Source organism: Oncorhynchus masou, chromosome 29 (assembly GCF_036934945.1).
Source record: "Oncorhynchus masou masou isolate Uvic2021 chromosome 29, UVic_Omas_1.1, whole genome shotgun sequence".
Classification (NCBI taxonomy): Eukaryota; Metazoa; Chordata; class Actinopteri; order Salmoniformes; family Salmonidae; genus Oncorhynchus; species Oncorhynchus masou.
Genome location: NC_088240.1, coordinates 66,970,734 through 66,998,600, shown reverse-complemented (window position 1 = coordinate 66,998,600; position 27,867 = coordinate 66,970,734). Strand labels below are relative to the sequence as shown.

At 41.6% G+C, this 27,867-nt stretch overlaps 1 protein-coding gene and 1 non-coding gene across 2 annotated transcripts; both read right to left on the bottom strand.

Moving 5' to 3' along the window:
* Positions 1-4,634: 4,634 nt before the first annotated feature.
* LOC135520352 (protein O-linked-mannose beta-1,4-N-acetylglucosaminyltransferase 2) lies at positions 4,635-25,380 on the bottom strand. The gene is made up of 2 exons (XM_064945829.1): positions 25,114-25,380; positions 4,635-11,021 (listed from the first exon to the last, which is right to left on the bottom strand). Exon 2 carries the CDS (start codon positions 10,945-10,947, stop codon positions 9,172-9,174), a length of 1,776 nt encoding a protein of 591 aa, XP_064801901.1. The 5' UTR covers positions 10,948-11,021; positions 25,114-25,380; the 3' UTR covers positions 4,635-9,171.
* Positions 25,381-27,208: 1,828 nt separating this feature from the next.
* On the bottom strand, positions 27,209-27,281 carry trnat-ugu (transfer RNA threonine (anticodon UGU)). Its single transcript has one exon. It is a non-coding gene; the product is annotated as a tRNA-Thr (tRNA).
* Positions 27,282-27,867: the final 586 nt, after the last annotated feature.

Here is a 27,867-nt window from a genome sequence, read left to right as displayed (position 1 = left end):
AGGAAGCACTAGTGACTCGCTCAATATGGAAGTGGTCAGATGACGTGGATGCAACACTACAGGACTGTTTTGCTAGCACAGACTGAAACATGTTCCGGGATACATCCAATGGCATTGAGGAATACACCACCTCAGCTTCATCAATAAGTGCATCGATGATGTCGTCCCCACAGTGACAGTATGTACATATCCCAACCAGAAGCCATGGATTACAGGCAACATCCACATCGAGCTAAAGACTAGAGCTACCGCTTTCAAGGAGCTGGAGACTAATGCCGACACATAAGAAATTCAGCTATGCCCTCAGACAAACCATCAAGCAAAGCGTCAATACAGGATTAAGATTGAATCCTACTACACCGGCTCTGATTCTTGTCAGATGAGGCAGGGCTTGAAAACTATTACAGACAAGAAAGGGAAACCCAGACACGAGCTGCCCAGTGACGCGAGCCTACCAGGTGAGCTAAATGCCTTTTATGCTCGTTTCATGGCAAGCAACACTGAAGCATGCACGAGAGAACCAGCTGTTCTGGATGACTGTGTGATAACGTTCTCAGTAGCCGATGTGAACAAAACCTTTAAAAAGGTTAACATTCACAAAGCCTCGTGGCCAGATGGATTACCAGGACGTGTACTCAAAGCATGCGTGGACCAACTGTCAAGTGTGTCAAGTCTGACATATTCAACCTCTCCCTAAACCGAGTCGGTAATACCCACATTTCAAGCAGACCACCATAGTCCCTGTACCCAAGGAAGCGAAGGTAACCTGCCTAAAGGATTACCGCCCCGTGGCACTCATGTCGGTAGCCATGAAGTGCTTTGAAAGGCTGGTCATGGCTCACATCAACAGTATCCTCCCGGACAAAAGGAACACCTATGCCGGAATGCTGTTTATCAACTACAGCTCATCGTTCAACACCATAGTGCCCACAAAGCTCATCACTAAACTAAGGACTCTGGGACTAAACACCTCCGTCTGCAACTGGATCCTGGACTTCCTGGTGGGCAGCCCCCAGGTGGTAAGCGTAGGCAACAACACTGGGGCCCATCATGGGTGTGTACCTAGTCACCTCCTGTATTCCCTGTTCACCCTCAACTGCGTGGCCAAACATGACTCCAACACCATCATTAAGTTTGCCGACAATATAACGGTGGTAGGCCTGATCAGCGACAATAATGAGACAGCCTATAGGGTCAGAGAAGTGGCAGTGTGGTGCCAGGACAACAACCTCTCCCTCAATGTGAGCAAGACAAAGTACCTAATTGTGGACTACGGGAAAAGGTGGGCCGAACAGGCCCCCATTATCATCGACGGGGCTGTAGTGGAGTGGGTCGACATCATCAATGAACTATCATAGTCCAAACATAGGGCACAAAAAAACTTTTTCCCCCTCAGAAGACTGAAAAGATTTGGCATGGGCCCCCAGATGCTCAAAAGGTTCTACAGCTGCACCATCGAGAGCATCCTGACCGGTTGCATCACAGCCTGGTATGGCAACTGCTTAACATCTGACCACAAGGCACTACAGAGGGTAGTGTGAACAGCCCAGTACATCACTGGGGTCAAGCTTCCTGCCATCCAGGACCTACAGTTGAAGTCAAAAGTTTACATAAAATTTGGCTTATACGTTTATTCAGTTTTTCACAATTCCTGACGTTTAATCCTAGTAGAAATGCCATGTCTTAGGTCAGTTAGGATCACCACTTTATTTTATGAATGTGAAATGTCAGAATAAGAGTAGAGAGTGATTTATTTCAGCTTTTATTTCTTTCATCACATTAACAGTGGGTCAGAAGTTTACATATACTCAATTAGTATTTGCTAGCATTGCCTTTGAATTGTTTAACTTGGGTCAAACGTTTCGGGTAGCCTTCCACAAGCTTCCCACAATAACGTGGGTGAATTTTGGCCTGTTCCTCCAGCCAGAGCTGATGTAACTGAGTCAGGTTTGTAGGCCTCCTTGCTCGCATGGACTTTTTCAGTTCTGCCCACAAATTTTCTATAGGATTGAGGTCAGGGCTTTGTGATGGCCACTCCAATACCTTGACCTTGTTGTCCTTAAGCCATTTTGTCACAGCTTTGGAAGTATGCTTTGGGTCATTGTCCATTTAGAAACCCAGTTGCGACGAATCTTTAACTTCCTGACTGATGTCTTGAGATGTTGCTTCAATATATCCACATAATTTTCCTGCGTCATGATGCCATTAATTTGTGAGGTGCACCAGTTCCTCCTGCAGTAAAGCACCCTCACAACATGATGCTGCCACCCCCGTGTTTCACGGTTGGTATGGTGTTCTTCGGCTTGCATGCCTCACCCTTTCTCCTCCAAACATAACGATGGTCATTATGGCCAAACAGTTCTATTTTTGTTTCATCAGACCAGAGGACATTTCTCCAAAAAGTACAATCTTTGTCCCCTTGTGCATTTGCAATCCGTAGTCTGGCTTTTTTTATGGCAGTTTTTGGAGCAGTAGCTTCTTCCTCGCTGAGCGGCCTTTCAGGTTATGTCAATATAGGACTCGTTTTACTATGAATATTGATACTTTTGAACCTGTTTCCTCCAGGATCTTCACAAGGTCTTTTGCTGTTGTTCTGGGATTGATTTGCGCGTTTCACACCAAAGTACATTAATCTCTAGGAGACAGAACGTGTCTCCTTCCTGAGCGGTATGACGGCTCCGTGGTCCCATGGTGTTTATACTTGTGTACTATTGTTTGTAGAGATAAATGTGGTACCTTCAGGCGTTTGGAATTTGCTCCCAAGGATGAGCCAGTCTTGTGGAGGTCTACCATTTTTTTCTGAGGTATTGGCTGAATTCTTTTGATTTCCCCATGATGTCAAGCAAAGAGGCATCGAGTTTGAAGTTAGGCCTTGAAATATTTCCACAGGTACACCTCCAATTGACTTAAATGATATCAATTAGCCTATCAGAAGCTCCTAAAGCCATGACATCCTTTTCTGGAATTTTCCAAGCTGCTGAAAGGCACAGTCAACGCAGTGTATGTAAACTTCTGACCCACTGGAATTGTGATACAGTGAATTATAAGTGAAATAATCTGTAAGCAATTATCTGTAAGCATTTTTTTGAAAAATTACTTGTGTCATGCACAAAGCAGACGTCCTAACCGACTTGCCAAAACTATAGTTTGTTGTCAAGAAATTTGTGGAGTGTTTGAAAAACAAGTTTTAATGACTCCAACCTAAGTGTATGTAAACTTCCAACTTCAACTGTATATAATAGGTGATGTCAGAGGAAAGCCCATAAAATTGTCAGAGACTCCAGTCACCCAAGTTATAGACTGTTTTCTCTGCTACTTGAACGGCAAGCGGTACCAGAGCGCCAAATCCAGAGCCAAAAGGCTCCTCAACAGCTTCTACCCCAAAGCCATTAGACTGCTGAACAATTAATAAAAATCGCCACCGGACAATTTACATTAACCCCCGCTTGTACACTGCTGCTACTCGCTGTTTGTTACATTTGCATAGTCACTTCACCCTCACCTAAATGTACAGATTACCTCAATTAGCCTGTACCCCTGCACAGTACCCCTGCACTGTGACTTGGTACCGGTACAGGTACCCCTGTATATAGCCTTGTTGTAAATATTTTCTTCTTCATGAACTGCACTATAGGTTAAGGGCTTGTAAGTAAGCATTTCACGGTAAAGTCTACACTTGTATTCGGCACATGTGCCAAATAAAGTTTGATTTGACTTGATATGTCCATTGCTCATATTTCTTGGCCCAAACAAGTCTTTTCTTCTTGTTGTTGTCCTTTAGTAGTGGCTTCTTTCCAGCAAATCGACTATGGAGGCCTGATTCATGGAGTCTCCTCTGAAAAGTTGATGTTGAGATGTGTCTGTTACTTGAACTCTTGTGAAGCATTTATTTGGGCTGCAATTTCTGAGGCTGGTAACTCGAATGAACTTATCTTCTGCAGCAGAGGTAACTCTGGGCCTTCCTTTCCTGTGGCAGTTCTCATGAGAGCCAGTTTCATCTTTGCCCTTGATGGTTTTTGCGACTGCACTTTGAGAAACTTTCAAAATTCTTGACGTTTTCTGGATTGACTGACCTTCATGTCTTAAAGTCATGATGGACTGTCATTTCGCTTTGCTTTTTCGAGCTGTTCTTCCCATAATATGGACTTGGTCTTTTACCAAATAGGGCTATGTTCTGTATACCACCCATACCTTGTCACAAAACAACTGATTGGATCAAATGCAATAAGGAAAGAAATTCCACAAATTAATTTAACAAAGTCACACCTGTTAATTGAAATGCATTCCAGGTGACTACCTCATGAAGCTGGTTGAGAGAATGCCAAGAGTGTTGAAAGCTGTCATCAATCAATGCAAAAGGTGGCTACTTTGAAGAGTCTCAAATATAAAACATATATTGGTTTGTTTTTTTGGTTACTTCATGATTCCATATGTGTTATTTCCTAGTTTTGATATCTTCATTATTATTCTACAATGTAGTAAAAAATAGTAAAAAAATAAAAACCCTGGAATGAGTAGGTGTCTCCAAACTTTTGACTGGTACTGTATATAAAATAATGTTGCTTTATTCAATAACTCAGTTACTCAATACTTACTTTTTTATCATTATAGTAAACATAATACACGTACACTAGTTTCTGGCACACTTCAGTCTTAGCAAATATATTTTTTTTTACTGGAGGTGGTATACACAACCTAACAAGCAAAAGAAACACACAAAATACAACATCACATTGAACAACAACAGTTCAAAATAATCTCTTGAATACAAACACTGACAGAACTGCATTTGAGAACATATTTTCTTAAAACAGTTCAAGTTGGACTTTCAAACCGAAACATCTCAGTCAAAAAGGGACAAATTCCAGTTAATGTGGAATTTAGTTCGTCAGTAGGATACCTCAATGGGTACAGCACAATGGGTAGGATATTCACATACTAGCAAGTCAGCACTGCATTTAAATCCCTTGATTATTATGACACCATTAATGTCCATTAAATGATTATACCAATAAACAATGCAACACATTGCAAAGTCTATGAATTGGCACTGGCGATCTGTGTGTCACTAGTGCTGTTTTAGGGGAAGAGAGAAACCCAATCCAATGCTATTGATTCACAGATTCCTGTCACCACTCTCAGCTGCCTCAAAAACCGTTTCAAACCTGTGCCCTCTGCTGAAAACTCAACCGTGGGACAGAGAGATGTGGGGCCGCATGTCAAGCGCAGGAGTAGGAGTGCTGATTTAGAACAGTTTAACCTTTTAGATCACAATACAGTGCCTTCAGAAAGTATTCACACCCCTTGACCTTTTCCACATTTTGTTGTGTTACAGCCTGAATTTAAAAATGATTCAATTGAGATTTTTTCAATGGCCTACACACAATACACCATAATGTCAAAGTGGAAAGATGATTTCCCCAAAAATTCTAGATTATACTGAACAAAAATATAAACGCAACATGTAAGGTGTTGGACCCATGTTTCATGAGCTGAAATAAAAGATCCCAGAACTGTTCCATATGCACAAAAAGCTTGTTTCTATCCAATTTTGAGCAGAAATTTCTTTAAATCCCTGTCAGGGATTATCTCTCCTTTACCAAGATAATCCACCCACCTGACAGGTGTAGCATATCAAGAAGCTAATTAAACCCAGTGGGTGGGCCTGGCTCCCAAGTGGGTGGGTCTATGCTCTCCCAGGCCCACCCATGGCTGCGCCCCTGCCCAGTCATGTGAAATCCACAGATTAGGGCCTAATGAATTTAAAAATGGACTCATTTACTCATAACTATAAGTCAGTAAAATTGTTCATTGTTGCGTTTATATTTTTGTTCAGTATAATTAAAAATGAAAAGCTCAAAATGTCTTGAGTCAATAACTATTCAACCCCTTTGTTATGGCAAGCCTAAATAAAAGTTACAAAAAACATTTCAAATAAACAGACATTGAATATCCCTTTGAGCAGCTGTGAAAGGTGAAAACTGAGGATGGTTCAACAACTTTGTAGTTACTCCACAATACTAACCTAATTGACAGAGTGAAACTAAGGAAGCCTGTACATAATTCAAATATTCCAAAACATGCATTATGTTTGCAACAAGGCAGTAAAGTAATACTGAAAAAAATGTGGCAAAGCAATCACTTTTTGTCCTAAATACAAAGTGTTATATTTGGGGCAAACCCAATACAACACATTACTGAGTACCACTCTCCATTCTTTTCAAGCATAGAAATGGCTGCATAATGTTATGGGCACGCTAGTAAATCGCTAAAGGTTAAAATAGAAATGAAATGGAGCTAAGCACAGGCAAAATCCTAGAGTAAAACCTGGTTCAGTCTTTCAGCTTTCCACCAGACACTGGGAGATTCATTTACAGTTCAGAAGGACAATAACACAAGGTCAAATCGACACTGGTTGTTTACCAAGAAGACACTGAATGTTCCTGAGTGGCTGAGTTACAGTTTTGGCTTAAATCTGCTTGAAAATCTATGGCAAGACCCAAATACAGTTGTCTAGCAATGATCAATAAACAATGACAGAGCTTGAAGTATTGTGAAAAGAATAAGGGGCAAATGTTGCACAATTCAGGTGTGAAAAGCTGTTAGAGACTTGTCCAGAGAAACATGTATTGACTAAGTGGGTTGAATACTTACAAAGATATACTGTATTAGTGTCATTTTTCTTCCACTTTGACATTAGATTATTTGTAGATGGATTTAATTGTACGTTTTTTTCCAACCATTTTAATCCCACGTTGTAACAGCAAAATGTTGAAAAAGTCAAAGGGTGTTAATACGTTCTGAAGGCAATGTTATACGCTTAGCAGGACAGGAAGGCTGTAGCTGATCCTACATCAGCACTCCTACTCTGAGGGCTTGGCACATACTGGGAAGCTAGCCATTACTTTAGTTTTGCACACCACAAGGCAATGAAATGTAACATGCAGCATTGCACACCATCATGTAGACTTGGGTTGAGTCCCAAAATGGCACTCTATTCCCTATAGAGCACTACTTTTAGGCTCTGATGACCTTTATAGTTCTTGGTCAAAAGTAGTACACTATAAAGGGAAGAGGGTGCCATTTGGGATAAAGACACTGAATAACACATGGTTAGCAGCATTGATGAGCCATAGAATGGGTTATTACTCCAGTTTGATTCAGGGCATAGTCGTCATTACCAAAGCATCACAGGCTAATTATTTCACAAGTTTATGCATGCATATAACCTGCACAAATGTTCTATGATCACAACCAGAAATGGTACTGATTAATAGTAAGAAAGGAATTCTGACCATTTTCTGCAACTGTGTAGACTGAATAAAAAATAATAATAGGACAATTGAACTCAGAATTGCTGTAATGGGCACACTGAAGTGACATGAACCTTTTTGTATTTATCTTTTGACACACAGGGCAATGACAAAGAAACTGATTAAAGAAGCTCCAGTTTTTCTGAAAGAAATAGAACTAACCCTCGCATATCTAGCAACTGCACCTTTCACATAAATACATAATATATTCTCTTTATTTTCATTTAGAGGAACACTGTTCTTAAAATACTGCTACATTTGAAGGAATAATGCATGTTTTAGTCCGCATCTTTAGAAAACTGCAAACATTTTCCTGGACACACTCTTTGAAAAGTTTTTATCTGCCTTGAATTAATATCTCAAATAATCTAGAAGAGGAAGAATTTATTATCCATGGGTCACAATAGTTCAAAAAGGTAACTGGCAAATATTAAAGCCTCAATGAAGCACAATATAATTAAATTACAACTAATAACACATACTTAAATGGTACTGTAGACTGGTAACCACATTTTCAAATTCATTTTGGTTTCTCTTAAAGGGATACTTCGGGATTTTGACAATGAGGCCCTTTATCTACTTCCCCAGGGTCAGATGAACTCATGGACACCCTTCTTATATGTTTATGATTTAGGTTTGAAGGAAGTTGCTAACTAGTGCTAGCATAATTGCTAACTGGATTTAGTGCAATGACTGGAAGTGTATGGGTATTTGCAGCTAGCAGGCCTGGGCAAGTCCAGTCCTCTGGGTCCTGATTGGTGTCACACTTTTGCCCCAGCTAACACACCTGACTCCAATAATCAACTAATCATGAGCTTCAGTTAAAAATTGAATTAGTTTAAATTCAGGTGTGTTTGCTAGGGATGGGGGAAAAGTGTCACACCAATTAGGCCTCCGAGGACGAGAATTGTCCAGGCCTGAAGCAGATACCCAGCTAGCAGATACCCATAGACTTCCAGTCATTGTGCTAATGCTAGTTAGGATTGCGAAACTACTTCTATCTTCCTTCATACTGCACGCAGAGGCATAAATAGGGCGCCCACGAGTCCATCGGACTCTGGGTAAGTAGAAAATTGCCAGAATCTTACAGTATCCCTTTAAGGTTTTGGCAACATTCTGAAAACAATTATGTAAATTGACAATTAGAAAGGCAACATGACAAAGCTACAACTTTGTGCAGGAGGGTAGGCTAAGCCACAAAGTTATGATTTCTCAGATAACAAATCACAAACCAATGAAATCTGAGCTTTGCTGAAAACCTACATTACATACTCAAATAAGTACAGATAGATAGGTTCAGTGTTTTAAGACTAATAAAAAATATTTTTGCTCATAAATAAGTATATTAAAGAAATTCCTATATCTCAAAAAGATACGTTGTATGTACTTTCTATTGGTACAGACGATGCATCCTTAAATCGTGACTCGTGTTCCTGCATCCCATGCTAAATGCCATTGAACTTCCATTGCATTTCACTCTCTGTGTGAGGACATGGTTGTCTCTCATCCTAGATATAGATCACATCATATCAACTATCCTCAAATCGGAGACTATCCTCAATCACAGATTTTCATATTATTGAGATTGAACGGGATCTTAAGCACTTACAAATTCTTAACATATCATACGAATTGTAGGAAATATACATTTATTGTGCAGGACGTAACATATCATACAAAATGAATGACATCGTATACAATTGTGCACAATTTTCTGAGACCCATTTTGGCTCGTGAGCGCTACTTTCAACATTACTGGCTGAACTTATCTAGTATCACCTTCAGTAATCGACAACCCCAATATCTGATCATCTGGAACAAGCAGTCACAAACTTGTAACTGTATAGATCAACACAAATTATGTCCTGCACATGAGTACATCGGCAAAAGGCCCCAGGAGGTTTTTGTTAAAGATGCAGCGCACCCACACCAGGTATGTCGTAAAGGGTTTGATGTTTTCAGAGAAGGTATAGTTCTGGTGGGGGAGAATATAAGGCATGTACGTGTTCTCTCCTTGCTCCTGGATCCACACTTCGTACTTCACTTCCCTGACCTTCAGGTACTTCAGGTTCCAGGGGATTTGCCAGGACACAGTCAGCTTGGCCTCGTTGGAGGCCTGGACCGATGTCTGACACTGGGGCTCTCTGACCCGGCCCGGGTGGACCGTGCTGGCAGGCTTGGCCTTCTTCAGGTTGGGCCTGGTTTTCACGATTGCTCTGAGAGCCTCTAGTAAAGAAGGGATGTCCACTATGGTGTCCTGGTAAATACGATAGAGCCACTCAGGGTTGCGGCAGCACAGGTGTCTGGGTACTTCCTTACTGGTCAGGATGTGATCCTGCTCTTCCTTATCCAGGTGGGCTATACCTCCCTGCTCCCAGGGCCTCTCTGGGTAGGCTACAGAGTTCTCCTCCACCATGTTCCTCCAGGCCACATACTGCAGGTCCATGCCTGGTAGAGAGGCCAGGGTTTTGTAAGGGGTGTACTGCTCTGGGTTGACCGCATAGGGGAAGAGCTCCACAACGACGGCCCCCCGGGGGAGGAAGAGAGAGGAGACCAGCTGGGCCCCGTGCATGCTGACCAATATGGAGGCCCCGCTGATGACCTTGACGATTCTGGGGAAGTTCTGCTCCTCCAGAGACACCGTCACCGCTCTCATCTGGAACTCCTGCACTAACGCCAGGATCAGCTCCGCTTCGTTCAGGATGAGTCTGTTGATGGAGCGACTGAACACTACGAAGTACTCATCCTTTTCCTCCGCTGCACTCTCCTCTCCTCCTCTCGTGGTGATATTGAGCTTCTCCATCAGCGATGAGGCAAACTGCCGGATCTCGTTCCCAGAGACCAGGATGTTGGCTTTGGGGCCCTGTGGCTGGACAAAGCCGTACTGGTACCATGTGGTCATCTTGGACAAGCCCACGTAGGACTTAGTAAAGCACATAAGTTTGCCAAAGTTCCTCAGCTGCTCTTTGAGAAGTGGCTGCTTGCTGCTCAGCAGGCGGTAGAGGTCAAAGTGTGCTCCCTCACCCCAGCCCTCCATGAAGACCAGGCGGGCCTCATCGTCAAGGTCCGAGTACTGCCGCATGGTGTAGAAGATAGGCAGCAGGTCATCGTGGAACACGTGCATCAGGTTATCCGGATTGAACCGGTTGAGGATGAGGGTGACGTCAGGGACGAACACAGGCTTGGGCATGAACTTGAGGGCAGCTGCGGGCAGCTCCAGGAAGTTGAAGTACTGGGTGTTGTGATCCTCCACAGAGGACAGGTCCAGCAGGGCCGGCTGGAAGCGCCGGGGCCCCAGGTTGGGCAACATGAAGGAGGAGTTGCTGTGGAAGAAGACAAACTCTTCAGCCTCGGTGCAGTAGCACAGGTAGTCGAAGCGGCAGATGCGGTCAGTGTGCATCTTGCCGGTGCAGACCATACGGGTGCCATGCTCCTGGAGGGCGAGCAGAGCGGCGTGGTAGTCTATCCGGGCCTGGGACAGCTCCTGGGACTGGCGGGTCAGCTGCAGCTCCTCCTCCAGTACTGCAGTGTGCTCGCTTAGCCTCACGTACTTCCAGAGCAGTGCTGCCACCACCGACACCAGCAGGCCATTCAGAATGGCCGCCACGTTCATCCTGCAGCTCGCCGCACGCATCACAGCTCCACGTCCAATCTGATCTCTGATCTCACATGCATGCTCCGCCTCCCGCTAGCCAGGCGCCGATACACCTGGAGAGGGAGAGAGAGAGAGAGAGAGAGGGGGTGGGGGGAGAGAGAGAATTTTTTGCATATTACTGATATCATGTTTCCAACTGAACATACTATATTTCTGACTTAGTAATCATAGAAATAATATCAAAGTGTAAGCCTATTATTTTCAGTGCATGATGAAGGTCTACATACCGGTAGAACAATTTTAAGGATCAAAGTCCCTTCCCTTGGAGAAGTCTTTGTCTGCGTCCAAAATAAAGGGATACTCCGGGATTTTGGCAATGAAGCCCTTTATCTACTTCCCTAGAGTCAAATGAACTCGTGGATACCATTTTCATGTCTCTGCATGCAGTTGGAAGGTAGTTTCTCACTAGCTTTGGCTCAATTGCTAACTACAGTTAAAGCAATGACTAGAAGTCTATGGGAATAGCTAACAACGCTAGTTAACATTGGCTCGCAATACCTCTAACTTCCTTCATACTGGACGCAGAGACATACAAATGGTATCCACAAGGTCGTCGGACTCTGAGGAAGTAGATAAAGGGCCTCATTGCCAAAATCTCAAAGTATTCCTTTTAAATGCACTACTTTTGGCCAGGACCCATATGGCTCTGATCAAAAGTAGTGCACTGTATAGGCTAGGGAAAAGGGTGCCATTTGGGTCGTATCCTTTGTTTACCTTGGTGGATAAGCGCAGGCATTCCTAGAACCTCAAATCACATTCCCCCCCTGTTTATGTCTTGATGAATGACAGTGTGAGAAAGGGGAAATGAAAAGTTCCTCTTAAAACTACACGAACCTGCATATTGAGAGAACAAGTGAGTCATGTGGTGAGACAGGCTACCTGCGTCCCAAATGCTATTCCCTATATAGTGCACTGCTGTTGATCACTCCAGGACCCATAGTGCACTACTTTTTACTGCAGCCCCATCTTGGGAATGCGGTGCCATTTGGGATGCACCCACTAATTCAGATCCCAAGCAGCTGCTTCCAGACTATGTGGGAAAGTAGTCATCTAAAGGTTAAATGCTACAAGAACAAATGCTTCACTAGGCTAGCCTCTGCCTGGAATACTATAAATATCACTTTCCATAATAGCAGCTGAAATTAAAATAATATCATTATTCCAGTATAAAAAAAGTTGAGTAAATAACATACAGGTTTGAGACTTAAACAATTCATTTAAAATATGCTTTATATCACCATGATAATTTAGCAATACTCAAAAAGAAGAGTCAAGAGAGTTAGCGTAGTCATTGGCATCTATAATATTCATCAGAATCTACGGACTATCCCCCTAACCTTCAACTTTGGGCTGTAGACACTAAATACACTCCCTTCAACTCCCTGGAGCCAGACGGTCTGCAGTAGGCTTGTATATACTGTATATGCCGTATTCCAGAGTATTTGGTAATAGCCACGGGATGGTTTCTCAATACCAAATATTTTTTAAGTAAATACCTGCAGTCAACTGGTCCAGTAGGTTAGGAAATAAAGCAGATCACGTTCTTCATTTCACCTGTCAGATTATTATTCATTATGAAGTGTAGGCCTACCGGTAGTCCCCAGTCACGTTTGTTTACAAGCACACAACAAGACATCGGAGCTTTGTGAGTCACATTGTTGTGCAGCATGCGCCAGGTGATCTAGTTAAAGTATGGAATTCACAACTAAATGTTTGCCAGCTAAATATCTTATAACTATTAAAGGAAAACCCCACCCAAAAACTATATTTTGGTATTTGTTTAATTAGTCCATTGTTGACATAGCCCCAAGTTTTCAAGATGTAACTTTCAAAATACAGAAATCTGGCCCATATGATGAATTTTGCATCACGTGATGCTGCGTTTTACAGAGCTAAATGCTCTGAAGATGTGAATTTGGTTTGCTGATTTAGTACCTAGTTATCTACGAAAATGGAAGTATCAATGAACATGATTGTGGGAAATTAATGAATGCTCAGTTTGTCTGGCGCTGGAGTACCACGTACCGCTAGCAGCATTTTACACACAGACTTAAGTGCTAGCCATCTAGTCTATGTTTTATAAACGTGCAATGAGTATAAAACATGATTCTGGTTCAATTTATAACAAAAATTGATTTTTCATATGAAGCTTTGAAAGCCAGATCAGTGATTATTGCAAAAAAGGCAGGTTAAACTATTTTGATAAAATAATTAAATCATTAGTGGGTCAAAGGCTTATATTTATAATCCCTAAATTCATTAGATTATTCCTGTTTGAAATCCAGTGTATTGACCTTTAATTGTGCAACAAAGCTTATTCAGAGAAAAAGTTTCAAAAATCAAGATAAATCACCCATAAACTTGAAAACAAACTAGATATGTTTTAGGCCTACCTTGCTGTAGGCAATTAGTTTTGTGTGTGCAGCAAACTGTGAGCAGAATTTTTTTGTTACTTTTATAAACTTCATGAGCTGTGATATCTGTCCTGCAAACAGTTTATCAGAGACTTAAAAAATTATTTGCATGCGCTCGTTTTCATTTAACTAGCAATCACTATGGTATTTTCCATGTACTTGTTAGCATTGCTAACCTTGGTATTACAGAGGCTCAGTGGGGTTTGAAAATAGTGCCCCTTGTGTGCGGCGCCGGTATTACCGAATATCCCAGGATGACACAAGGTCGTTTTGAAGGTAGGACAATCTGGATACCACCCAAGTCTATTTTGCAGCCAAGCCCATCTATCCATCAATCCCATGTTGAGTAAAATAATTCCAGTTTAACCCTACCTCAATGTCTATAATGCTTTTAGCAGCAGACATGGAGCACAAGATTCATAGAGCAGATATCATGGAGACAGAAGTGGCAATGCCCGTTCATTATAACACACATTTGGACAGACACACATGCATCTCTGATTTCTTAAAATTTTCCTCTGTAAAATCACTCTATCCTAAAAACTCCTGGAGAATCCTCCTTTGCCACTAGCATCCCCAGAGAGCAACCATCCCCCCACGGTCTTCCTGTCTCTCTCTTCTCTCCAGACTGAGCTCATAAAGAACTCCAGTATCTCTGGCCTGACTCGGTCTCAGTCCCAAATGGCACCCTATTTCCTATTTAGTGCAATACTTTTGACCAAGGCCCATTGGACACAGCCGGCCTTACACTCTCCTAAAGCCCCGGACTCTCTCTCCTCTCGCAGCCAGCCAACCCAAGGGCCCTGGAGGAAGAAGCCAGACTGAACAAAGACATAATGGCTCCATCTCTCCCTCCCTGCACTCTCTTTCACTCTCTCTCTTTCCATATCTGCTCTCATATGCTGCAATAGAGGCAGGCTAAAAAAAAGTCCTTCGGCTATTTTGACATCCAAATACATAGGCTACAATATGTCAGTGGTAGTAGTAGGCTCAGTATTTGTGGTAATACCCTGCAGTTGTAGCTAAGTGATAGGAAAAATATCAGTTACCCAAGAGCTTTTTCACTTGTTTTTATTACGATTTGAGATTTAGTTAAGCAAAAGAGCATGATACTAATTCAGGTGGGAAAAGTCTTATTGTATCTATAGATGGAGAGAAGGGCTTCCATCTATAGATACAATATGATAGCAATGCAGATGTATTTTTACATTTGAAGATAAACTGAATGACACCCATTGTTCTTTTGGGGCCTCCTTTTTTCTTCTCTCCCCCAAATATTTGACTTGGATCGCCATTTGCCAAGGGCGCTGGCAGAGGAGACAGGTTTGGTTAACTCACCTCTGCCTACTGGCCCATAATGTACTGACAGGGGGCTAAAGCCCATAATTAGATACTGCTCGTGACCTTGACAGCTGGGCCTATAGGCTTCATGACCTGGATGTCATCAGGAGGACACGGCTGTCCCAAATGGCACCATATCCCCTTTACAGTGCACTATTTTTGATGTGACCTGATCAGAAGTAGTGCACTACAAAGGGAATAGGTTGCCATTTGAAAAATAAATTACCTACAGGGTTCCTCTGAAGTTTGACCAAGCCCCCTACATGGGATTTAGGTCCAGAAATTACTTCTAAGATTTCAAATGTACCTGTATAGGCAAATAGCACAAACCCCTCGGCTTTCCCTTTTAACCTACCCATTTAACCAATTCCTACATGCGTTTAAGTTGGTATGATATTCAGACAATACCACTTCATTTTATTCATTCACGAAGAACGACAAATGGGCTAATAGGGCTCAATGCATTTATTTGCTGCTTAAATGTCACAGCATGAAGACCTAAAGCAGCATTGCTCTCTAATCCATGAGGACAAGGGCAATGGTGCCAGTGGTGAGCGTTAATCCTCCTCAATGCACACAGGCGGCCCACAGGGATGCGTGCAGGGCCCACTGCAATTCCACTGTGCCAAGTACTGAAGGTTTTTCCAAAGGTCAGCCTGCCTCTGTGATAAATTAGCAGGCAATTCCATGTCATCATCTTCAGCTAACACTGCACTGACCCACTGAGGTTTCGGCTGGAGATCAAAAGTTTTTGTGATCGAAAATGTGGATCCAAACTCCACACCCCAGGATGCTTTCCATATTAAATTGTTGTGTAATAGTTTATTCCAATTCTGAATTATACAGATGTATAGAAAAGGATGGTATGATGTATTGGGACATGCTAGCACTCAGGAAAAACAGAACACTCAATTTAAGAAGTGGATTATTAATGATTACATAGCGTAATGGAAAGTCTCGCACAGTTTGACAATAAATCTGGACTTTCTAAAAAAAGACTCTGGCACCGTAACCAGCACACAGAAATGACAGGACAAGTTAATAAAAATGCTTAGCCATCCTGTTACTAGGAACACAGAACTAGAAAGATATTCTAGATAAGATTTGTTGCACAACCGTTCACTGTCATAACCATTCAGGCACAATTACTTCAATTAGCCTACATTTTGGTGCTCCAGATAATATTGCGGTACACACACTACTAAGAGACGGCCTTGAAGTCCATCATATGTAGCGAAATACATTTTCTATGTAGTGTTTTTTTGTGAAAATCAGGTAAAGTAGGCTACAGTGTGGGGAAAAAAAGTATTTGACCCCCTGCTGATTTTGTATGTTTGCCCACTGACAAAATGATCTGTCTATAATTTTAATGGTAGGTTTATTTGAACAGTGAGAGACAGAATAACAACAAATAAATCCAGAAAAATGCATTTCAAAAATGTTTGATTTGCATTTTAATGAGCGAAATAAGTATTTGACCCCTCTGCAAAACATGACTTAGTACTTGGTGGCAAAACCCTTGTTGGCAATCAGAGGTCACACGTTTCTTGTAGTTGGCCACCAGGTTTGCACACATCTCAGGATGGATTTTGTCCCACTCCTCTTTGCAGATCTTCTCCAAGTCATTAAGGTTTCAAGGCTGATGTTTGGCAACTCAAACATTCAGCTCCCTCCACAGATATTCTATGGGATTATGGTCTGGAGACTTGTTAGGCCACTCCAGGACCTTAATGTGCTTCTTCTTGAGCCACTCCTTTGTTGCCTTGGCCGTGTGTTTTGGGTCAATGTCATGCTGGAATACCCATCCACGACCCATTTTCAATGCCCTGGCTGAGGGAAGGAGGTTCTCACCCAAGATTTGACGGTACATCGTCCATTTGATGCGATGAAGTTGTCCTGTCCCCTTAGCAGAAAAACACCCCCAAAGCATAATGTTTCCACCTCCATGTTTGACAATGGGGATGGTGTTCTTGGGGTCAAAGGCAGCAATCCTCCTCCTCCAAACACGGCGAGTTGAGTTGATGCCAAAAGCTCCATTTTGGTCTCATCAGACCACAACACTTTCACCCAGTTGTCCTCTGAATCATTCAGATGTTCATTGGTAAACTTCAGATGGGCATGTATATGTGCTTTCTTGAGCAGGGGGACCTCACGGGCACTGCAGGATTTCAGTCCTTCACGGCGTAGTGTGTTACCAATTGTTTTCTTGGTGACTATGGTCCCAGCTGCCTTGAGATCATTGGCAAGATCCTCCCGTGTCGTTCTGGGCTGATTCCTCACCGTTCTCATGATCATTGCAACTCCACAGAGGTGAGATCTTGCATGGAGCCCCAGGCCAAGGGAGATTGGCCGTTCTATTGTGTTTCTTCCATTTGCGAATAATCGCACCAACTGTTGTCACCTTCTCGCCAAGCTGCTTGGCAATGGTCTTGTAGCCCATTCCAGCCTTGTGTAGGTCTACAATCTTGTCCCTGACATCTTTGGAGAGCTCTTTGGTCTTGGCCATGGTGGAGAGTTTGGAATCTGATTGATCGATCGATTGCTTCTGTGGACAGGTGTCTTTTATACAGGTAACAAACTGAGATTAGGAGTACTCCCTTTAAGAGTGTGCTCCTAATCTCAGCTCGTTCCTGTATAAAAGACACCAGGGAGCCAGAAATCTTTCTGATTGAGAGGGGGTCAAATACTTATTTCCCTCATTAAAATGCAAATAAATGTACATTTTTGACATGCGTTTTTCTGGATTTTTTGTTGTTGTTATTCTGTCTCTCACTGTTCAAATAAACCTACCATTAAAATTATAGACTGATCATTTCTTTGTCAGTGGGCAAACATACAAAATCAGCAGGGGATCAAATACTTTTTTCCCCTCACTGAATATCTAATCTCGCTAATCTGACTAAATCAGGGGTCAGCACAATATGTTTTGTTATTGGGAAGGGGGGGGATACACAATATCACTAGCTGCAACAGAATACCACCATGGCAGGGTTTCCGTTAGGAGAATAATGGCACCTGACATTTTGACCGGCTGCATTTAAAAATCAGGGCGTCCACCCATAATGCTGAGAATGACAGATCACATTTAGATTATGGTAATTCATATTAACAGAACATGCAAATCGAGGAAGCAGCGATGTGCAGTCCTTCTTACCTAATTCTGTTGCGCATTTTGAAGATGTTAGGATAACTGTTCAGGGCTTATATAAATACGATACATGCCAGTCTCTCTTGGCAAAGAGAGATTGACTACATCACTTATTTTGATAAGAAACATTGTGTTGAAAATCCCAAAAATGTTTGCATAGTCAATTTACACAACGCTCTGACACACACACTTATCCCACCAGACATGCCACCAGGGGTCTTTTCACAGTCCCAAAATCCAGACCAAATTCAAGAAAGCGTACAGAATGACTCCAATGACTCCAACCTAAGTCTATGTAAACTTTCGACTTCAACAGTATATAGGTTTTCAAAATGCACAGTCATGGTGGGTGATACGCTGATGAAGCCTGCGATGGAGCCTTTTTCCTCCAGCATCTTCACAAGTTCCTTTGCTGTTGTTCCGGGATTTATTTGCACTTTCCACATACCAAAGTACGTTCATCTCTAGGAGACAGATGCGTGGTCCCATGGTGTTTATACTTGTGTACTATTGTTTGTACAGATAAATTTGGTACCTTCAGGCATTTGGAAATTGCTTCCAAGGATGAACCAGACTTGTGGCGGTCTAAAAAAATATTCTGAGGTCTTGGCTGACTTCTTCTGATTTTCCCATAATGTCAAGCAAAGAGGCACTGAGTTTGAAGGTAGGCCTTGAAATAAATCCACAAGTACACCTCCAATTGACTCAAATTATGTCAATTAGCCTATCAGAAGCTTCTAAAGCCATGACATAATTTTCTGGATTTATTCAAGCTGTTTAAAGGCACAGTCAACTTAGTGTATGTACATTTCTGACCGACCTGCCAAAACTATAGTTTGATAACAAGAAATTTGTGGCATGGTTGAAAAACGAGTTTTAATGACTCCAACCTATGTAAACTTCCGACTTCAAATGTGTGTGTATGTATGTATGTATGTATGTATGTATGTATGTATGTATGTATGTATGTATGTATGTATGTATGTATGTATGTATGTATGTATGTATGTATGCATGCATGTATGTATGTATGTATGTATGTATGTATGTACAGTGCCTTGCGAAAGTATTCGGCCCCCTTTGCGACATTTCAGGCATCAAACAAAGATATAAAACTGTATTTTTTTGTGAAGAATCAACAACAAGTGGGACACAATCATGAAGTGGAACAACATTTATTGGATATTTCAAACTGTTTTAACAAATCAAAAACTGAAAAATTGGGCGTGCAAAATTATTCAGCCCCTTTACTTTCAGTGCAGCAAACTCTCTCCAGAAGTCCAGTGAGGATCTCTGAATGATCAAATGTTGACCTAAATGACTAATGATGATAAATACAATCTACCTGTGTGTAATCAAGTCTCCTGCACTGTGATAGTCCGTTAAAAGCGCAGAGAGCATCATGAAGAACAAGGAACACACCAGGCAGGTCCGAGATACTGTTGTGAAGAAGTTTAAAGCCGGATTTGGATACAAAAAGATTTCCCAAGCTTTAAACATCCCAAGGAGCACTGTGCAAGCAATAATATTGAAATGGAAGGAGTATCAGACCACTGCAAATCTACCAAGACCTGGCCGTCCCTCTAAACTTTCAGCTCATACAAGGAGAAGACTGATCAGAGATGCAGCCAAGAGGCCCATGATCACTCTGGATGAACTGCAGAGATCTACAGCTGAGGTGGGAGACTCTGTCCATAGGACAACAATCAGTCGTATATTGCACAAATCTGGCCTTTATGGAAGAGTGGCAAGAAGAAAGCCATTTCTTAAAAGATATCCATAAAAAGTGTTGTTTAAAGTGTGCCACAAGCCACCTGGGAGGCACACCAAACATGTGGAAGAAGGTGCTCTGGTCAGATGAAACCAAAATTGAACTTTTTGGCAACAATGCAAAACGTTATGTTTGGCGTAAAAGCAACAGCTCATCACCCTGAACACACCATCCCCACTGTCAAACATGGTGGTGGCAGCATCATGGTTTGGGCCTGCTTTTCTTCAGCAGGGACAGTGAAGATGGTTAAAATTGATGGGAAGATGGATGGAGCCAAATACAGGACCATTCTGGAAGAAAACCTGATGGAGTCTGCAAAAGACCTGAGACTGGGACGGAGATTTGTCTTCCAACAAGACAATGATCCAAAACATAAAGCAAAATCTACAATGGAATGGTTCAAAAATAAACATATCCAGGTGTTAGAATGGCCAAGTCAAAGTCCAGACCTGAATCCAATCGAGAATCTGTGGAAAGAACTGAAAACTGCTGTTCACAAATGCTCTCCATCCAACCTCACTGAGCTCGAGCTGTTTTGCAAGGAGGAATGGGAAAAAATTTCAGTCTCTCGATGTGCAAAACTGATAGAGACATACCCCAAGCGACTTACAGCTGTAATCGCAGCAAAAGGTGGCGCTACAAAGTATTAACTTAAGGGGGCTGAATAATTTTGCACGCCCAATTTTTCAGTTTTTGATTTGTTAAAAAAGTTTGAAATATCCAATAAATGTCGTTCCACTTCATGATTTTGTCCCCCTTTCCTGTTGATTCTTCATAAAAAAACACAGTTTTATATCTTTATGTTTGAAGCCTGAAATGTAGCAAAAGGTCTCAAAGTTCAAGGGGGCTACATTACATTACATTACATTACATTACATACACACACACACACATACTTTATTTTTTATAATACCATCTTTGAGAACTAACAAAAAAAACTATACAGTCAAGGAGAAGAGAAACTGGACATTCTGGGCACATGCCCATTGATTTTTTTGCAGAGGAACACAGCATTAGCCATTGCAAAATGCATAGAAATGCAGGAAATTTGCTTTAAAACTGAAAAATTGTCTCAGCTCCATGCAAAACTCTGTAGAATTTCCAGAAATTAGCTTCAAATCCTCAATGTTCTGAGCTCAATGGAAAAATGTGTAGAATTGCAGAAAATGTGCTTTATAACAGCAAAAATCTATGCCGCCAATAGACTGTTAGTTTACATTTCCTCTCCCAATGAACTTTGGGGATGTCAAAACAATAACTGTCTACAAAAATCTCTTCACTTTAAAATGTTGATTACTTCTACTTGCCATTGTCATTCACCTGATAAGACGTGATTTGATTTTTTTTCTGCTAACATATGATGAAGGTCCCTGGTTTGCCTGGCTGGGGGTCTCTGGGCAAGATAATTTTGAAAACCCCTGGACTAAATAATTTAAAAACATTTTTTATAATATGTATACTATAGAACTACATGCCTACTGAACTAATTATTAGGCCTAAAATAGACATTGACAGCCTGGGTTGTTTGAAAACTGATGTCCTTACATAGCTTAACTTCTGTTGCTGCGGGGAATAACACACTCTGAATGAAGAGTAAACAGAGTGCTTTTTGCTTGACATTTTCTGTGTGAGGAAGTAAATGTTAGTAAAATTATCCAATTGGAGAAAGGTCAGCATAGTTCCCATCATAATCATATGCATGCATGAACTCGGGCTACAACTGGGAATGCTTCACATTTAAACTATATTTCTGTCTGGCTTAATGTTACCGCTCCAGCTCCACTTCATCAGTATTCAGTCTCCCTAGAACTCCCACCCACCCACCACGCTTCTCAGTCAACCAACTCACCCACATCCGCTTTCCCCTAATAGTCCCAAAATCTGTTATACTGAATGCTGGTTATAAATAATGAAACTGGCATTAAGAAAAGTAAATATTCCCTTCGAAGGCAGCAGGCAGGCGGTACAGTAAGTAAATATTCCCTTCGAAGGCAGCAGGCAGGCGGTACAGTAAGTAAATAGTCCCTTCGAAGGCAGCAGGCAGGCGATACAGTAAGTAAATAGTCCCTTCGAAGGCAGCAGGCAGGCGGTACAGTAAGTAAATAGTCCCTTCGAAGGCAGCAGGCAGGCGATACAGTAAGTAAATATGCTGTGGGTAGAAAAACTGTTAAACCAGCCAGACTGGACAACACATTTCTAGCCTGAGGTTTCACCTGACTTCGCTCTATGCTTTTACAGTAAAAACAGCTTTCTGCTTTTGTCTCTGAGAAGACAAAAAGCACAAAGCCTGGAGTAGTTCTGTCTTTATAGATGTCCCTGGGTGACCTAGTAATCCCAAAGCTCTTTCTTAAATTGTCCTGATTCCTCAGATCCTCTCTCTTTGCCTCCTCAAAATGTACAGAAGATCCGAGGTTCCTTTGTCTAATCTTCTTCTCCAATGCATGTCGAGGAGGCAAAGAGAGAGGACGTGAGGAATCAGGGAAAGACAATTGAAAAATAGCCCTTGTTTCCGGGAAGGTCTTTGAAATAGTAAAGAATTCAGCATCTGGGCACAGTAGATCTCAGTAGAGTAGAGTACAGCACAGCAGAGAGCATTCGAGTACAGCAAAGTACAGTTCAGTACAGTAGTCAAGTAGAGTACCGTAAAGTACAGTACTATAGTGTACCTAACTCTAGTGTGCCCACTAGAGTATAGTTCAGTATTCTTTACTTTGTTGTAGCCAATTCAACTGCAGAAATTCCTTTAGCAATTTTTTATTTTTTATATTCCATTACCAATCAAGTTATAATCACAATAATTCATAAACCAAATTGATATCAGTAAAAAAAACACTGACTACTTAATAGATCTACCTTTATTTGTTACTTGTGAACTTCCATTATCCTCCCCTCCTAATGAGGGAGAGAAATTAGAAAATATCTTAAAGATGTGGGTTTTTGATAACAGAATTTCAAGGCACAGGGCAATTTTTCTGAAACTTAAAGGCAGAAAAATGTATCCAAAACCAAATATATATTTGCCATACTCCTTTGAACTTCACATGGGTTCTTTTAGATGTAAAAAGGATATGGTCATTTCCATAGTCACTAATCTCTTATCTATACAAACCTCTGACATTTGTAGTGATGGGAGCAGGAGACAGTAGTGTTTCCAAACTGCTTCTATATGGGTTTGGTTACAAAAGGGTGAGCAGTAGCAGCAGTAACCAAGGAGAATGTTGTTAAGCCTCTCTCTGATGACATCACAGCAGTAGCGACTGAGCTGAGGCTGAGCGTGCCAGGTCTCTCTATCAGGACTTGGCTGACAGGCCTTGCACAGCTCCCTAGTGTTTTGTATTGCCGTTTGCCTTGGAGATGATAAGCACCCTGATGATGGGGAAGGGAGAAGCAGCAGCCTGGAGATTTTAATGCATTTTAATAAGGCTCCCGCTCCACGATAGGTAAACAGCGCTGTTAGTATCTTACTCTGGCATTTCTACCCACTGTCACTGGCTTGTCCCTTCAGGATCACCTTGGAGATTCTCTCCCTGCTCTGCATCCTCATCCTTTTGAAGGACAACTTGCTCACCTCTCCGTTCTCACAAAGAACCACTTAATAGACCGCTCTTCTCAGCTAGTTTATTGCCTGTGTCCTCCAGGCTCATTTGAGGCGTCCCCTTTTGTCATTTTTATTCCTGGCCCAGTTGTGGCATGTCAGGTTGGATCAAGCCTCCTAGCGCTCATGTTAGCTAGAGCTACAGACCAACGCACAACATTAGCAGCTGTACCATACTCTCCCTCTCTTTCGCTCTGCTGGGGACACACTGTCAGCCTGCCACTGTCATAAAAACCCAGAAGCAGTTAAAGCCACCGTAGCCTGTAAGGTTTCCAATCATTTAAAATGCACCCCTTGAATTCTAAAAGAAAATCATTTATAAACCCCTTAATAGCCTTGATTATGTTCCTTAAAGTTGACAGTACTTGGTTTGTTTCCAGTCATTGTTGCCCCAGGGGGGCCCATGAGAAATGCTGGCCGATGCATCCATTCTGCAGGTTCAGGAGAAATGTCAGACAGACGCAAGGACAGAACATCCTCTGGAAACATTGCAGCATAGCACATTATAATTCAGCCACATGACAGAGTCCTAAAAGGCCAGAAAATGAAATGCAATACTATGACATAGAAAAATAGAATAGGTATCTCATATATAGGCCCAAAAGGAAGTGTGCATTACACAGATATCCTAAAAAGCAGAAACTGTGTATTGTCAATAATACACCAACGAATTAGGCTACATTTCTAATATTCAGATACACACACACACACACACACACACACACACACACACACACACACACTTTTCTCATCAACTCCCCCAGACTTCCACTTCATCTACCTCAACTACAGGCTGCCAGCTGAGCTCCAATTCACTATAGATTACCTTCCTAACAGAAGTACTGAGGCAATGAAAATTAGGCATTCATATTTAGTACAGGTTGGCTGTTTTCATGATATGTAGGCTATAGCAGCACCCACTCACCTGAGACCAAGAGCAACAGGTGAGAGAGGTCCATATTGCAGAAGAAGTCATGATAGCCTACTTTAAAAAATGAATCATTCATAGTGTTGGCTAGGCCTATTTGTTAAACTATTAACTTAATGTGTAATCAAACACGGGATCGAAGTAGGTCTGGACAGGGGTGATGTTTGTAGGATGTAGTCGTTTGTATGTGCTGTATGGTTTATAAAACATCAAATAAAATCTTGTAAAAAAATGTATTAAAAAAGGTCGATTCAAAAACGAAATATGAAGAATGCTGGTTTTCAACTTTAGTTGGTGGGATTTTCATAAACGTCATCCTCAGTTAACATGGATTTGTCTGTATGCGATTTAGGAAATTCTTGAAAATGTAAGGGATTAATTACTTGGGTTTGTGATTACCCTGGTGTAGCTAAATCTATTCCAGGATGAATAAATCCCAGACCAGAAAATACTACCTGACCAAACTGTGTTAGCAGTTACCCTTTTATGTCATCCAGAATTGAGTTGAACACACAGAACCCTCATAATGACAGGACAAACGTGTTTACTTCAGTCTTGTTAAGGCCTAGACAAAACTGTGTTAATGAAGAATCGCGATTGATAACAATGTCAGGGTTCAGATCACCATAGTTATGATTAAACACGTATAGCCTTTGTAGGACTAAGCTTGACTGATATTCATGAAGACTCCATGGGCTGCTTAGAAACAAGTCCTGTTCATATTTGAAGCCATAGCCTAATTTGTCCAAGCAAACCGCTAACGTTACATTCTTGCGTTAAAATAATGTGTCCTGCCATGAGCAGAACAGATTGATACAGTAGCGTCAAGACAATTTGCCAATGGCCGCAGTGCTTTTGAATTCGAAACTTTGTCTTGAAACTAAGTTTTCAAACATCACATTGAAACCATGACATGCACCGATAATAAACGTTTTTTATTATTCTTACCTGGGAGTTTCGATTAAACTGAAAAGGTATTTTCTTCACTGTAGCAGAAACGTTTGAGCTAAGGCAGCAGTACAAGCTCCAGAGCATACTCTCCGCAGAAACGTTCCAGAGGATTGACGTGATAGAATGAACCTCCTTAACGATATGCCTCGATGTAGGAGCAACAGTACGAAACATCAACGCATTCATTCATCAAGTTTAAGTTAAACAGTATTTTTTTATGTTAGCTGTCAAAAAGGCGATTTCGATTCTACTTGCTATCCTGTCTCCACCCACTGCAAATTCAAATCCCATATCCAAACCTCGCGAGATGTTATCGGCGCTTTCTCCACACTCCTTGATGTGACCATAATTACAATGGAAGAGGACATAAAATGTTTAAAATATATATATATATATAATTCCACATAATGCGAGGTTCAGGAATTTGCACAACGATTGTATTGTATAGAGACCAAAGTATTGTAAATTTATAATTTTCTCTAGTATTATGTTTATCTTGCATAGACCACTAGTTACAATTCACTCATGTGCGAACTACTTTGTTTTTCAGGACAAGCTATATGCACATATCACAAATTGCATAGAGAATGTTTATATAAGAAAACATTTCAACATACTGCATTGCTCTGCTCTCCTCACAGCTCCATATTTCCTTTGGCATTTCATTAATCACAGTTTGCACCCTACTGACAGGGGGTTAGGGGACATTACATTTGCATTAATCATGCTCAATCTCTAAATAAAACAGAGTGGCTGCATTTATACTGACACACACACCAAAAAAATATAAAATGCAACATGTAACAATTTCAAAAATGTTACTGAGTTTTACAGTTCATATAAGGAAATCAATTGAAATAAATTAATTTGGACCTAATCTATGGATTTCACATGACTGGGAATAAAGATATGTATCTGTTGGTCACAGATACCAGCGTGCCAGTGGCCATCAAAGGTGAGCATTTGCCTACTGAAGTCAGTTAGGACGCCAAACTGCAGTCAGGTTAAGACCCTGGTGAGGATGATGAGCATGCAGATACGCTTCCCTAACACTGTTTCTGACAGTTTGTGTAGAAATTATTTGGTTCTGCAAACCCACATTTTCATCAGCTGTCCGGGTGGCTGGTCTCAGACGATCCCACAGGTGAAGATGCCGGATGTGGAGATCCTGGGCTGGCGTGGTTACACGTGGTCTGCGGTTGTGAGGTCGGTTGGAAGTACTGACAAGGGGAGTGAAACAAATGCTCAAGTGGGACTGCTTTCCTACTGCCATATACATTGATCTCTGCCAGAAAAAGATCAATGAAAATAAAATGCAGAAACAAAACATATCTGTAGTGGTGACATGATCAAATACAATGACATCCACAGATTTCACACATTCATCTCATATGTCAACATTGATTGCATTGGTCTCTCAAGCGAGGCCCTTCCCCATGGGGATAAAGCTCCACACACGCCCCACCCCGGCTCCCAATCCAGGCATCGAAGATATTAATAAAATATCTGTTTGTCATCTGCCCACAGGTGGAACAGTAGGCTACTCTGGTGAATTTCAATGATGTGCTGTCTGTCCATCAAATCATGCGGCGTTGAATGATCATTGAGAAGCAAAGTAACAGTTGTATGTTATTTATGGTTAATACACACATTGTTTTGCTCCAATGCAATGTGTAGACAAGGCTGCATGTTAGGCAATGTAGTGCTGCCAGAGCACACGTCAGCCAGGCTGAAACATATGACCCTTCATGGAAGGCCCCACCAGCATGATCTGAACTAACAACCCCTGGTTTACAAGACCAGTGCACTAACCATTGAGCCATGACTGAAGCCATAAACACAGTAACTCGCTACAAAAAAAATAACAATAAGTCAAAATGTTCTTCTGGGTGTTTGTGAGAGCTTGCATCAATAATGTTAAATTGTTAACATGTTAACCTGATAGAAATTTAATTTCTGTGCTGGCTGTTCTGTTGCCACGAAACAAACTACTATATCAACATAATTCTTCACAAGGTATGTATACAAGAGCAGAATTTAACACAAATCGGGAATGTACTGACCTGGATTAAAACATGTGACCCTTTAGTCAAGGCCCCAGTGAGAATTGAACTCACGACCCCTGGTTTACAAGACCAGTGCTCTAACCACTGAGCTATGGAGCCTTACCTTCTCACATCTTGAGACAACAGATAATTTACATATCACAACAGATCTTGCCAATTCACAGACAGAAGGCCACACCTCATGCCACTCACTCTACCACACTCAGCTGATAGTGCAGTCTGGCCCAACCAGCTAAACAGGTTGTTAGCATATAAAGCAAAGTCAACTACTCTAGGCTTAAGTGTCTGCTGGTTTTCAGTCTTTCCATTACATCATGATCTACATGAGATTTAGACCAGAGAAACATAATACACATTCTTACATGCCAATTGGACCTGTGCAATAAAATGCACTCACCTCATCTGTGGCACTGTCACGACTTGCCACTAGAGAGCAGCAACAGACCCTAAAATGCATTGCTGCATTGCCATTGACAGAACATCTCCTCCTACAGATGATCACTGCATATTATCGTCTGTTGCTGCACTCTAGTGGTGAGTACTAGCAGAGCCACAGATAGTTTATTAGTCACATGAGCAGGGTTGCAGATATAAATGCAGGGTACAGTGAATATCTTAAGTTCTTACAGTGCAAGTCAAAGGGAAGTGAATGAAACAATAGCAACATAATAATTACATATTTACA

Bases quoted from the DNA above. Each gene is read 5' to 3' on its own strand.
- LOC135520352 (XM_064945829.1), bottom strand. From the start codon at position 10,947: ATGCGTGCGGCGAGCTGCAGGATGAACGTGGCGGCCATTCTGAATGGC.